Source organism: Hippocampus guttulatus, chromosome 16, assembly GCF_054856545.1.
Source record: "Hippocampus guttulatus isolate MCC_2025c chromosome 16, RoL_Hgut_1.0, whole genome shotgun sequence".
Taxonomy (NCBI): Eukaryota; Metazoa; Chordata; class Actinopteri; order Syngnathiformes; family Syngnathidae; genus Hippocampus; species Hippocampus guttulatus.
The window spans coordinates 8800289-8812808 of NC_141276.1; the positions used below are offsets into that span (position 1 = coordinate 8800289).

The 12520-nt window shown below is 44.1% G+C and overlaps 1 protein-coding gene across 1 annotated transcript; it reads right to left on the reverse strand.

Annotated features, from left to right (window-relative positions):
- Nucleotides 1-386: 386 nt before the first annotated feature.
- mafk (MAF bZIP transcription factor K) lies at nucleotides 387-10983 on the reverse strand. The gene is made up of 3 exons (XM_086132596.1): nucleotides 10793-10983; nucleotides 1117-1195; nucleotides 387-1047 (listed from the first exon to the last, which is right to left on the reverse strand). The coding sequence occupies exons 2-3, from the start codon at nucleotides 1159-1161 to the stop codon at nucleotides 607-609; spliced, it is 486 nt and encodes a 161-aa protein (XP_085988722.1). The 5' UTR covers nucleotides 1162-1195; nucleotides 10793-10983; the 3' UTR covers nucleotides 387-606.
- Between the last annotated feature and the right edge of the window lie 1537 nt (nucleotides 10984-12520).

A 12520-nucleotide genomic window follows, 5' to 3' on the forward strand; every position in this document is an offset into this window, starting at 1 on the left:
CTCTGTGCTCAGTCAAGAAGAGGAACCCTGGCAGTGCTGTTAGGACGGTTTCAGGGGGAGGGGCAGGTGGTTTGCATAGTGCAAATAAATACAGGCTGTACCAAAAGTACTTATAGACGTCCCTTTTTTTTTTTTTCCTACTTCATTTCAGGTATCATTCAGACAGAATTGAGGCCATCGGCATTGGCTTGGCAGTTTGTGGAAGCCTATCATGAGATCAACTGTTAAATACTGATGGCCTCTCGTCTGTCCAAATGATGCCTGAAACAAAATACAAACAAGGACGTTTACGGTGACTTTTGGAACACATACAACAAAAACCCGCCTTTAAAAAAAAAGGGGTTGGGAATGTTGTTCCAAAGTGTAAACTGAAGGGATTGGGGGGGGGGGGGGGGGGGGCAAAGGCAACCCAGCGATGTCACGTCTGTGTACACTTTTAGGGTAAAAGGGGTGTTAAGATAAAGGAGAGTCATGAATGCAGCATAAGATCACTTGGTGCTTGTCATCCTGTCGATCCACCTTCAGTCTTACTACTGAGGTTCCTCTCGGTGCGGGATGAGGCCGGGTCAGGGTCAGGCGGGTAAAGAGAGCCCAGCCCAGCGGACACTAGGATGGCGCCGAAAAGGGTGTCGGACCGGAGCTGTTGTGGTTGGCCGACTTGACGATGGTAATAACGCTGGTGGTCGCCACTTTGCCCGGCGACAGGGGCCCACCGCGGGTCACAGTCCTGGCGAAGCACTGTAGCGCCTCGTACTTGGCGCGGAGGGCCTCCAGCTCCAACCGCATGCTGGCGTTCTCGCGGGCCAGCTTGTCCACCTCGTGCTGCAGCTCCGTCTTCTGGCGCTCCAGCTCCTCCTTCTGGGTGACGCGCTTGATGCGGCAGCTGGCGGCGTAGCCTCGGTTCTTGAGCGTGCGCCGTCGCTGCTTCAGCCGCACCACGTCTTCCTTGGTTAGCCCGCGCAAGTGCTGGTTGAGCTCCCGCACGGACATGGCCACCAGCTCATCGTCGCTGAGGGCCGGGGCATTCTCGCCCGACTCCTTCTTGACCTGCAGCCCGGAAAACGCAGCGTGAGGACCTGATATCTAGTCCAAAATGGCGTCACATCCGGAGCTTACCTTTAAAGCTTTGCTCGTCTTGAAAGGAGTCGTCATTCCCTGCATGCAGACAACTTGCCACACTCTCACAGGAGACGCACTGAGGCAGTAGATCGGAACAGTGTTAGTCACTCAAGATACTCGTAACATCTTATTATTCCACTAAGCGCACAACTAGGGCCAAGCAAGGCCTTAGCAACACTCTATCTTCTTCATTTTACAGCGTTTCTTGGAACCATTCAGATTTCAAATGTATCCTCCATAACGACTTTTGTTCAAACGCAGACGCACTCATGATCACACAAATGCAATGCACAACCCTATCAACGTCTTTGTTGGCTTCCCTCACCAACACTTTTCCCTTGCTTTATTATGGCGCACCTGCAAAATGGGATGTGGTGGCACCCTGTTGGCCGCAAAGCCTTGTGTTGAAAAAGTTTTCATACAGTTTTTTGGCTAAACTAAACTAAACTAAAGAGATAAATTGGAAGCTAATTTCGATTCTGTACATTACTCCACAAAACGTTGGGGATGAATCTAAAAATGCACTATGACCTTTACAGGTGAACTTCATTTGACCTTCTCTCGGTTTTGTAATGCACATGTCCAGCTGTTCAATATTCTCCAATTGGGAGCTGAACTGCAAAATTGACAGCATCCAGAAAATGTCACCTAAAAACACCAGATCCTGAACTTTTTGTTCGACTGTAGGTCAGCTTTTTAATGCCTCTCCAGCAACTTTTAGCATCTTGCCATTGGCCATGTGTACCAGCAGAGGACAGCAGGACTTCAGCTGAGCAGATTGTCTCAACAATGTCGTTCACAAGAATGAGCCAGCACCCCCCTGACAGAAGCTGGACTCTTGAGAAAAAGTCCATCTTGTCACAGAGCAGGGTGTCCACGGCCCCCCCCAAAAAACAACCCCGTGACCAAAAGCAAGGGCTCTATTTCAGGACTTGGAAGTGCCGTGTTTCATGCTCGGTGGCTGCCATGGCAACGTCCCTGTGAATGGGCGTGGGAGTATGAGTCACATGGTCAGCGAGCGGGTAAACAAGGCTCATTCATAACCGCAGCAGTCGAGCTCACACAGCCTACAAACAAGTCCCCCCCACCTTGCCAACAAGGTGGTGAGTAGGGGGTCCCTCCGTAACACCCACCGCCACGTGACAGGGCGTAAATTACTGTCACGTCAGCATTACATTTACCGTACAGTCATGCTGACCTTTAGCGGAGCGGCTTGTGGAAAATTCCCCGTGTCACGGTGGAATAGTTTCCCTCATAGTCACGGGTGTATTTTTACCGGCAGACAATGTCGTCTATCAGCATCCCGCTGCTCAGATCCTCTTTCGCCGGGCTTCCCTGAGCCTCTGCATGCCCTTATTTATCTCTGCGGGGGTAAATTTAGACGCCGCGCTTGAACCGATTTCTGCCAAGTCGACAGTTTCACTCGAAGTGATATCCTGGGAAGGCTGTTCTCGAAATATTCCCTTGGGTGGGGCGGCAGTGGTCCTCAGGCTTTTTACACCAAGTACCACCTCAATAATTACTTAGCTCTCATAGTCGCACCATCATGACCAACATTAAAATACAGTTGCCAAGAAGGCCCAAGTGTGACTCAAAAGGCAGAAGTATATTTAATATTTTTAAGAAACCATGAAAACATGACTGTGTACAATTTGAACATTCACAGTTTAAGTTAATGTCAAATTAAACTGCGTATTTAAAAATCAGCATGTATTGTATTGTAAAACAACCACACAACTTTGCTAGCTTAATGCTAACACGATGCAAAATGCCATTGATGGGCTAACGAATAGCATCGATAGTCGTGCTGTTCTAACAGTGCATCAACACATGTAGACAGATGATCCAAGAAAACTCATGGACATAGATTCTTTATCCTCTGTGAAAAACTAATGGTACAGCAGTTTACCGAGTCCCTCACAGTAGCTGCAAAAGTCTTGCTCCTTTGTGTCTTTGTACTATATTATACTGCCCCTGTTGGCCAAACCGCACATACCACATTAAGTCGCAATTGAAAAACGGTTTCTCTTTACGTCTCTTTAATTATTTTATTAAAGTATGATGTTTCCGTATTAAAAACACATTGCACACATTTTAGTTGTGTTTTTTGTGGGATGACGGCATCCTATTGTTTTGATTCATCTCAACGGGGAAAGACGATTTATACTGATACAAATGTTTTCAGTTAGTGTGGTCACGTAACTAATGAAACTTGCAAAGCAAGGCACCGTTGTATTTAACCAAAGAAGTTGATGCCACTCCAGCTTTATATACAGCAAGGGTCACTGACGTGGCGCCCGTGAGCCTGAGTCTCCCAACCAAACCAAAAATAGCTTACCACTGAGGGGACATTGTGATTTTCTGGGACAGTTATACATGTGATCATTTAAAAATGTAGTACATAAATACAGTCTTGCCTATTGACGTTTCCTAATTATTGTGACGTGATGAATCTTCACATTCATGAATTCAGAAGTGGGCATCAAAGTGGTAGCCCTTTGCATTAATTTGCACCCAAGACATGAATCTCAGTTTCAGGCCAGTGACCCATGATATATAGTTTGAACATGTAATTGATTCAGGTATTCTTTGGCATACCATATTTTGGGAATCAGTGCTTGAGGCGAATGTTTTGGTTTTTTTTTTAAATCAATTTTGAAGATGCTGTCCGAAGCCCAATCATGACATCCCAGTTGACAGGATAGAGACCAACATCAAAGCGTTCCAGTGTGCTGAAACGCATGACTAAAGCCAACCACTAAGTCCTGTTTCGGGATTCTAGCGACATCTACCCAGCTGCATCGCCAAAGTAAACATATTTATACAGTATATGGTATTCCTCATATGCAAGTAGTTGGAAAATGTCTTGTTGCGTCAGCACAGGGGTCCCTGGGAATATTCCTTGTGAAGATTATGGAAAAGTGTTGCATGTTAGCAGTATGGGAGGCCCCTTTCCTTCATACAAGGGGGCCTCTGGCGAGAACCAAGACCTTGTTTTCCTGAAATTCTTCAGGCATGTACTTGTGTTTTTCTAAGGTTATCCTCATCAAGATGCCAAAATTTCTTCCACAAGAGCTCGCATGATAGAACCCAGGCGCTCGTGTACAAACGGGAGAGGTTTTTTTTCCCCCCCTTTCCAACAGACGCAATCAAGAAAACAACTCGTGCGAGGCCATTCTGCAAAGGCAGTCTGGGAAAATACCTCCAAAGGAAAAAAAAAGGGCACAGATGGCTCGCTTTGAGAACAAAAACCACATTCCTGAGTAAACACACATGTGCCGGAGCCTCTCATGCAAATGTTCACCGGAGCAAACCCAAGATGTCCCGCCATGCACTCCACTACAAGGGAACGGGGAAAGGGGCAGGGGGTGGGGGGGGGCTGAGACGCTTCCTCACTTGTTAAACAACAGTTGCAGTGTACAAAATGTCTGGAATTCCGATGTGTCTGCTGTAGTTCACGTGCCCAAACAAATCAAATGTAGCCTGTGCGCACATGCCGGGAGGTCGGTTATAAAAACATTTCAATATACAGTAGAACTGTGGATTCACATATCTTTTCAATATTTTAATTACAGTATATATTGTTGTTGTTTTATGGAAAACACTCAATAAACAATTCTTTTTTCCGATGTTCCCACAGGAGAGAGAAGTCTACAGCAGCTTTCCAAAGACGCTGTAAACAGCATGTGGCTATCGCCGATTGTGTTCACGATTTCAACGTTTATCAATAAAGCTCGTTTACAAAGAGGTGAGCAATTATTCCGCCAAATATATGCATATATATTCATTTAAATTCACACAAATAGCACCGGGGCCACCGCAATCTGCTTGGCAGCGTAGTTAGTGAAGCATTGAAGCATCTGCACGTGATTTGGGAATTGGATGCCGATGATGATTCCGACGCTTAGCAGCTACGCAGAAGCTGGGCAAACTGACAGCGAATTTGTCCGTCAATTGGTTTCGAGTCCAGTTATTATCAGGGGTTTTCTTTTAATTCTTGTAAAAAAAAAAAAAAAAAAGAGAAGAAATTGCGCTCAATTCGAATTTAAAATTTTTTTTAATGAAAAAAAATGTTTGGTTTTTTTTGACCAACTGAAATCGTGGTGGAATATAGTTGGGTCAATGTGTTTTTTTTGTTGTTTTTTTTTTACATTGTTTGTTTTACATCCTGTGATAAGTTGTTGGACAGTTATACCTCATTTTCTTGATTTTTTGCTGTGCATATTTTATGAACCTTGAGTTTGATATATGTAACTAAATTTTATGACAGGTGAGAATTTTAAAGGTCATAACGGATTATTTCCTATGGTGAGAAAATAACTTCCAAATCTGAACTGATCAAACAGCATCCCGGAAAGGTTGTTATTTTCCTCCCTCTTGCCTTTTTTTTTTCTAAACTCACCTAATTGCATTACCTCAGAAATCCCCGGCAATAACTGCATTGGAATGACGCAATGGCGCATCCGCGACAAAGCTCGGAGTGATCCGTCGCCACAAGGTTTGAGATAAAAGATGGCGCGGCGAGTCAATACGTGCAATAAACACGCAGGCCCTGACTGATGTGGAGAGCAGAGCGTGTCTCGCGTTGTTTTGGGCGGACGCCTCACTTTGAAATGGACGCTTTCAAGGATATTTTTGGACACCTCGGGTCTATTTTTCTCTTGTTTTTCAAAAACAATCCAACATCGAAGCACGCTCGTCTGCGGACAAACAAGAAAAACAACAAAAGACTGCTTGTTTGGTGATGTACAACGCTAATGTAGCATATTCACTCCAGATTTAATATTCCTTGCATTCTATGGCTGCAACGATCAAATATTTTGCTATTCGGATATCCTACTGAAAATCCTATAGAATAGTCGGGTATTCGAATTGAAATAAAAGTTTGCTTTTTTTTGCTTGATTAATGACAGAGAAGACAAAAAAAACCATTTATTTACACTTAATAATGAACGACCAACAGGTTCTCATTTTTAGATATGCAACATTCCCGGTAGTCCAGTGGTTAGCACGTCGGCTTCACAGTGCAGAGGTACCGGGTTCAATTCCAGCTCCGGCCTCCCTGTGTGGAGTTTGCATGTTCTCCCCGGGCCTGCGTGGGTTTTCTCCGGGTGCTCCGGTTTCCTCCCACATTCCAAAAACATGTATGGCAGGCTGATTGGGCGCTCTAAATTGTCCCTCGGTGTGAGTGTGGGCGTGGATGGTTGTTCGTCTCTGTGTGCCCTGCGATTGGCTGGCAACTGATTCAGGGTGTCCCCCGCCTACTGCCCGAAGACGGCTGGGATAGGCTCCAGCACCCCCCGCGACCCTAGTGAGGATCAAGCGGTTCGGAAAATGGATGGAAGGGATGGATGGATATGCAACATTTTATACTCCAATTTAAGCTGTGCTTAGAGCACGATTTCGAGCGAGGTTTTCGACAAATCCCCAACCCTGGGCATAGATTTTTGATCTCTGTGACAAATAGTGACGTCAGAACCACAGTTGCCGTTTTGCCGGCTAAAACAAAACACGTTACATCTACTGCTTTTGAAAATTAATCCAACAGCAATATATATGGGGCACTGAAGCGCTTGCTAGCAGGCACCTGCCTGCTTGCTTGCAGGCGCTTGTTAGCGCTAAACACTGACAACAGGTGCCTTACAATACAGTGTCAGACTAATTATGTCTTTTTTTTTTCGTGACCTTAATTAGCGATTGAACATTATTCCAGGATGTTATTGTATTGTTGAAGTTGGTAGGAACAGTTTGTAACGGCAAATGGCCCAATGCAGAGCCAAGTCAGCCATTACACCGCGACATGCTGCTATTAAACGTAAAAGGGTACCTAGGCGTTGTTGTTCATATTTTGTAAGGTACTGTATATCTTGAAGTTGGCTTCTTACCGGGTGTTACTGTCATGCATAGCATATACTGTATACTTGTTGTTGTGGTTAGTTTGACTACTACGTCTTGGCAATGAACATGTAAATAAGAGGATGCCCGAGGCAAAAAAACAGTCTCAAGTATATATTTTTTTTTAAATCAAGGTACCCAAATTACTCTGACTCATTTCAGCTCTAATGCTTTTGTTGAATTTGTTTAGGACTTTTGTAATGTGTGAATGTACTGGGTTTCCTTTTACATCTGCTGAGTAGTTTTACTTTATTTTACTTTTTTTACAAAGTGGTTGAACTTTCTCTTGATGCTAATCCACTTTGCATGTTGTCATGATTTTTCAACGCAAAGCACGATTTGAAAAACACTCATGTTCTTGATGACGTGTTTGTTGGTTTTTTTTCAGGCATCTGGTCAAGTTCAAGGTTGCGGCAGGTAACTGGAGGGCCCGGCCCGCTCCAAAAATAAGCAACACACAACCGCCTTGTTTTCCTTCTTTCTATTTGCTAGTTCCGAGGGCAGACTTGAAGCCGCCCTCTGACAGATAATCTTTTGGCACTTTTTATTTTTTTCTCCCCAGGCGGCTGTTGAAATTCATCCAACAGACCCTGTACATGTGCAAATTCCACTCTCTTTCCCCCAGCGCAGCACATTCGTCGGGATCCGGTGTGAAGGAAACGCGGCGCATAACCGAGCGGTGAGTCATGCTGTTTACTGTTAAAAGCCCCAAGCGGCAGGCAGGGAATCGCACCCTCCCGATCTGACGTTTCCTGGAAAATCCCGTTGTTTCACGAGAAAGGAAGGAAAAGTAGCCCGAGCAACGGTTGGCATGACCACCGGAGATCTGTGGTGCGGAAAGGGTGGAGAACGCGCTGTATTCCAAAGACAATTTCAAGAATGCAGAACGAGGGCTGGGAAAATGAGCCCACATGGAAAAGCCGTGTGTGAATAACAGCAGACAAAAGCTCACGTTTAGCAGTCGCCGTGAACTCCAAAACAACAAGCTCAGGCATTCTGGATGTGTGCTGCCAGCTTGCATTCTCACTCTGTGTGGAATCAGGAAGTTGCAAAATGTGCATCAGCGAATCGGACCTGTCCAAACCAGCGAGGATTTCCCAATGACATCCCACCAAATAAATAACCTTGGCCCGAGCCGCACCTATGAGTACAATGAGGCCGGCGAACCGGCGGGGTGAAAGCAGGATGCAGCTCGCCGTGCGAACGTGTAACTGTCAGGTCATTTCATTAGGCACCCCTGCACAGTTGAAGGAGATCACCTCAAAAAGTCTGTCTTGACAAAAATCATCATGCTCACTTTTGATTGACAAGTCGGCATCAAACTGTACTGCATCATGCTGGGGGCAGTTTCTATTTCTGTGCTTTGCCCACTTATGATGCGAAAAACATGGTCAAAAATTGCTTTAGAAATAGCAAAACGCATGCTGAGAGAGTCCAACACAGCACGTCTGCCTCACAGTTCTGAGGTTCAAGTTTAAATCTAGACTCCGGTTTTTCTTTGAGGTGTTTGCAATATGCACCCCCATAAGTCAAAATACAATACAGGTATTTGTTTTTCTCCATTTCGGGGGGTGGGGGGTCTGCCCATTTTTCCCTGTATTGCAATTAGACTTTACACAGATGTGATGGGCTGCATTCAATCGGCAGATATTTGACATTTTTTGCAAAATCAGTCATAAAATCATGAGTTGCTGATCAATCCGTGATGTCATTGATCAAATCTGAAAAATTCAACACGGCAGCAAACAGTCCGGGTATGTTCTGTGCTGCCATCGTTATTTTTCCCAGCATATCGAATAGGGTCGGATTTATTTATTTTTAAAAATCTATGTATGTAATGTTTATCAGGATTTTTTGTAAAACATTTGGGTTTAATCTCCCCTCTCCCCCAATGCGTTTCAATGGGGTTCACTGATGCATTCGTTTTGGCCATTTAAACAACTTGTTGAAATAGTTTGGATAGATTGGTCGATCATCAGATTGGTGGCAATTACCGTTTGTTTGGGGGGTTTTTTTAATCTTGGAGATTGGTAATCGGTGATCAGCCCCCAAAATCCTCATCGTGTAAAGCCTAATACCAATTTTAAAAAAAGTCAGAATTATGAAACAAATACATAGATTAGCCTCATGCTAAAAAGTGGCAAATGAACCACGGCTTTATATGAAAGGCAATTTTTTGATCGACTTCAATTACAGTTGCCAATTTACTCAACACTTTGACTTGCAGTCTTTTTAAGCGTGTAATACGATGTCAAAACATTCTACCAAACAATTGTGGTGTGAACATGACTCAGTAAATCCCAAATCAGATTAGCAAACAAACAGTGACATTGTTGTTACCATTTTGCTTAGAGGGCCACCGTTACTGAAACAATATGAAGAAGTCAAGAATAACGGTTTATTCAGCTATTGTTTAAGTTCATGTCATGTGGGGTTTGCTCACAAGAAAATGCTTACAATATCTCATTCAACTCTTATTACTTTTCAGAAAACCATACCATTAGGCAAAGCGAGCAATGTCTGTTTGAGGCAGCCATGGCCTTTGGATTTCATTCGATTGCGCAGGTGTAACCAAGGTATTATTAGCCTCTCAAATGATGTTTACTCGTGAGTAAAATCGCAGGCTTGCATAGCCAATCATCCGCCTCCCTCCCTCAGAGCGAGCGAGGCAAAAACACATCAGAGCAAACATCCCTGTGAGTCATCACATTGCTCACCGCAGCTATGTCACTTTCACAACACTCCACCAACCAACCACCACCACATGAGCGCTCTGCATTCTGCTGCCGCGTTTCATCCCGGGCAAAGTAGTCAATGACTGGTGACAATTTAAATACATATACCCTTGTCTGGATCTCATGTGCTTCATCACGCTCACGCAACAAGCGCACCAGTGGAAAAGAAGTGAGTCAGCCCTCGGACTTAATAGAAAAAAAAACTGTGAAGGGTGATGGGGTGGGGGTTCAATGGAGGCACATGTTCACCTCATGACAGATGAGAGCGCCCACTCCCACATTCTGTGCACCCACCCGGAACAAGATTGAAAATGCAAGTTGGTGACATTTAAAGTGAAAGAAGTGACTCAAACAGCGAGCATACGTAAATGGGGTTGCGTCAGAGTTCAACTGAGCTCACACGTTCATTTTAAAAAAAACTCCTCATAACATTAATTACAAGTGCATGATTTTGCAACTCGACACTATGATCCACATGAGAAGACTTTTTGTTTTTTCCCCTGGGAAGAGATGTATTGTTGATGTATATATATGCTCCCCCCTCGCCAGCCTTGCCAGCACCGGTGGTCTGACGACTTATGGTGCCCTTTGTCCGACATGTCGAAAATGTATACCACGTGTTGTATTCCAATATCAAAAGCAGGCTGGGATTTGGGCTTTTTTTTTTTTACGCCCCATCTCAGAATGAAACCAGAAGTGTGGTACAAATATTTTACAGACTCTTAACACCAGTTCAGTTTTTTTTTTTAAATAATCAATGTCATAAGACAATCATTCGTGTGTCATTATTTAAATTACAGGTAGCTGAGTCGTACTACAACTACTTTTAATGTTTCACCAGAATGTATGCGCTCACTTCACCTACTTTTAAAAGCCTTCGACTTTCACTCGTACGTCAACTCCGTTTATTTCAACGTAACCGCAAACTCAAGTAAGCCGTTTTTGGCCACCGTTTATTTTACACGTGTCGATTTAAACTGTTTGTTTTCTGATTTCCGCATTTTCGCAACATATCTCAACTTATTTTAAATAAACAACCTCACCTGTTTGGGTGCGCGTGGATCCACGTGGACTGGAATGCGCGGAAAAAATAAAAATATATTTTTTAAATTATATTTATATGTCCGGTTAGGTGGGAACCTAACCCCCCCAGGGAAAACGAGGCCGTCGAAGCCGCTTTGCTGAGTCCGGCAGACGGCGACGCAGCCAGCCTGCGAGCGGAGCGTCCTGCTAACTCAATTCACCCCAAAACAACAACAATGTTACTAACATTCCACGCTCCCGCTTCCGCAAGCACTGACGTCACCGCGTCCTCATGACCGCCCCCTCCATTCATGAAAATAACTTAGTGCTGACGTCAGCGCCGGGAGGGGGGAAGCCAGAAATAGAAGAGTCTGTTTTTCTTGCGGGGGGGAAAAAGTCCTAATCTGGTCGAAGAAAGCGTGTACTTTTGGAGTTAAATAAGATCTTAAATAGCGATCTTGAGCGCCAACAAGTGTGTGTGGGGGGGGGGGGGGGGAGCTTGCCTGGAGCAGCAACATTCCATTCCGGAGGAAAGTATGCAGGGCAGCGGCAGTCACAGGATTGTTCTTATTGGGCCCGCTACAGTCACAAGTTATTTTTGCTCTGCGATTAAACACTCGGTGTGTTTAAAATGAAAAATGGGGGGGCCATTCTCTTTTAAGCACCCTGATCCATAATACACACTCATACACAATATTCAGATTTTGCTCGACTGGATTCCACACTGGAGCAGAGATCAGGCGTAACGCGAGTTTAGTGTTTACACTCCAAATAGTGCAAGTGGCTTCAGCAAGGAGAAACACGGATTGGCCATGGAGCATACAGTGGCCCTAAATTTTTTTTCAATCCCTCCCCCCTTGCTTTTCCACCTTCTTCCGCGTGACATGTGCGCACGCTTGTCTGACAATGAGGCACTCTAAAGTGACCGCTGATCCTAACCAAGGTGCTTAAGTTCTTATATAGTTGAGGTGGGGTGACTCATGCTAGGGCCCGAGTCTGTCGCTACGCCCTGTTTTCGCCACACCCAATAGATCAGTAAAACTGAATCGAGTACTAGTTGAGAACCGCATAGTTTATTTCACATGTTTCCATCAATTATCCTCAAACATGTATTATGGATTTAGAAACACATTTCAGAATTCACTTGACACGTTCTTAAACTCCCACCACTGGTCCATATGTGCCTAAGTGGAGTCACACACGAACCACTCCCTCATTGAATCTTAGCAGGCACACACACTCGCAGCTCTGTCACCTGCTGCCACTTAACTTGTGATTTAAAATGCTGTCATGTTTAATAGCCAGTGAGTCAATGGCTAAGCTTGTTGTTCTGCGCAGCACGTGGCAATGGAGATGTATGTTGACTCCAGACCACATTTCTCCTGTGAACATCATCAGACAAGTAAACTTGCTTTCATTTGTCTAGTCTGGTTGCTGTCAGCCAACATTTGGACATCACATGTCAGTGACCCCCATAATGTTTGATCATAAATTTCAGCTTCAATTTTCTTTACTTATTTGTAAATAACCGTAGCGCATCATTATAATTGTAATTATTATTAAACATTGTAATTATTATGATGTTTTATTCTAAATTTTATGAGGTGCATATTATGAATTTATTTTTATACATGCATTATAATTTTAAATCCATGTAGTTTATATAATTGTATCTGTATTTTGATCATGTAAGATTATTCATCGTGCTCTGCCAAATATGAATCCTCATCTTAGAAAAACATTAAAAT

What these genes read in the sequence shown, in the direction of transcription:
- mafk (XM_086132596.1), bottom strand. Translation starts at nt 1,161, where the DNA reads ATGCAGGGAATGACGACTCCTTTCAAGACGAGCAAAGCTTTAAAG. An exon ending in AGACGAGCAAAGCTTTAAAG is followed by an intron (nt 1,048 to 1,116) that starts GTAAGCTCCGGA and finishes TCCGGGCTGCAG; the next exon opens with GTCAAGAAGGAGTCGGGCGA.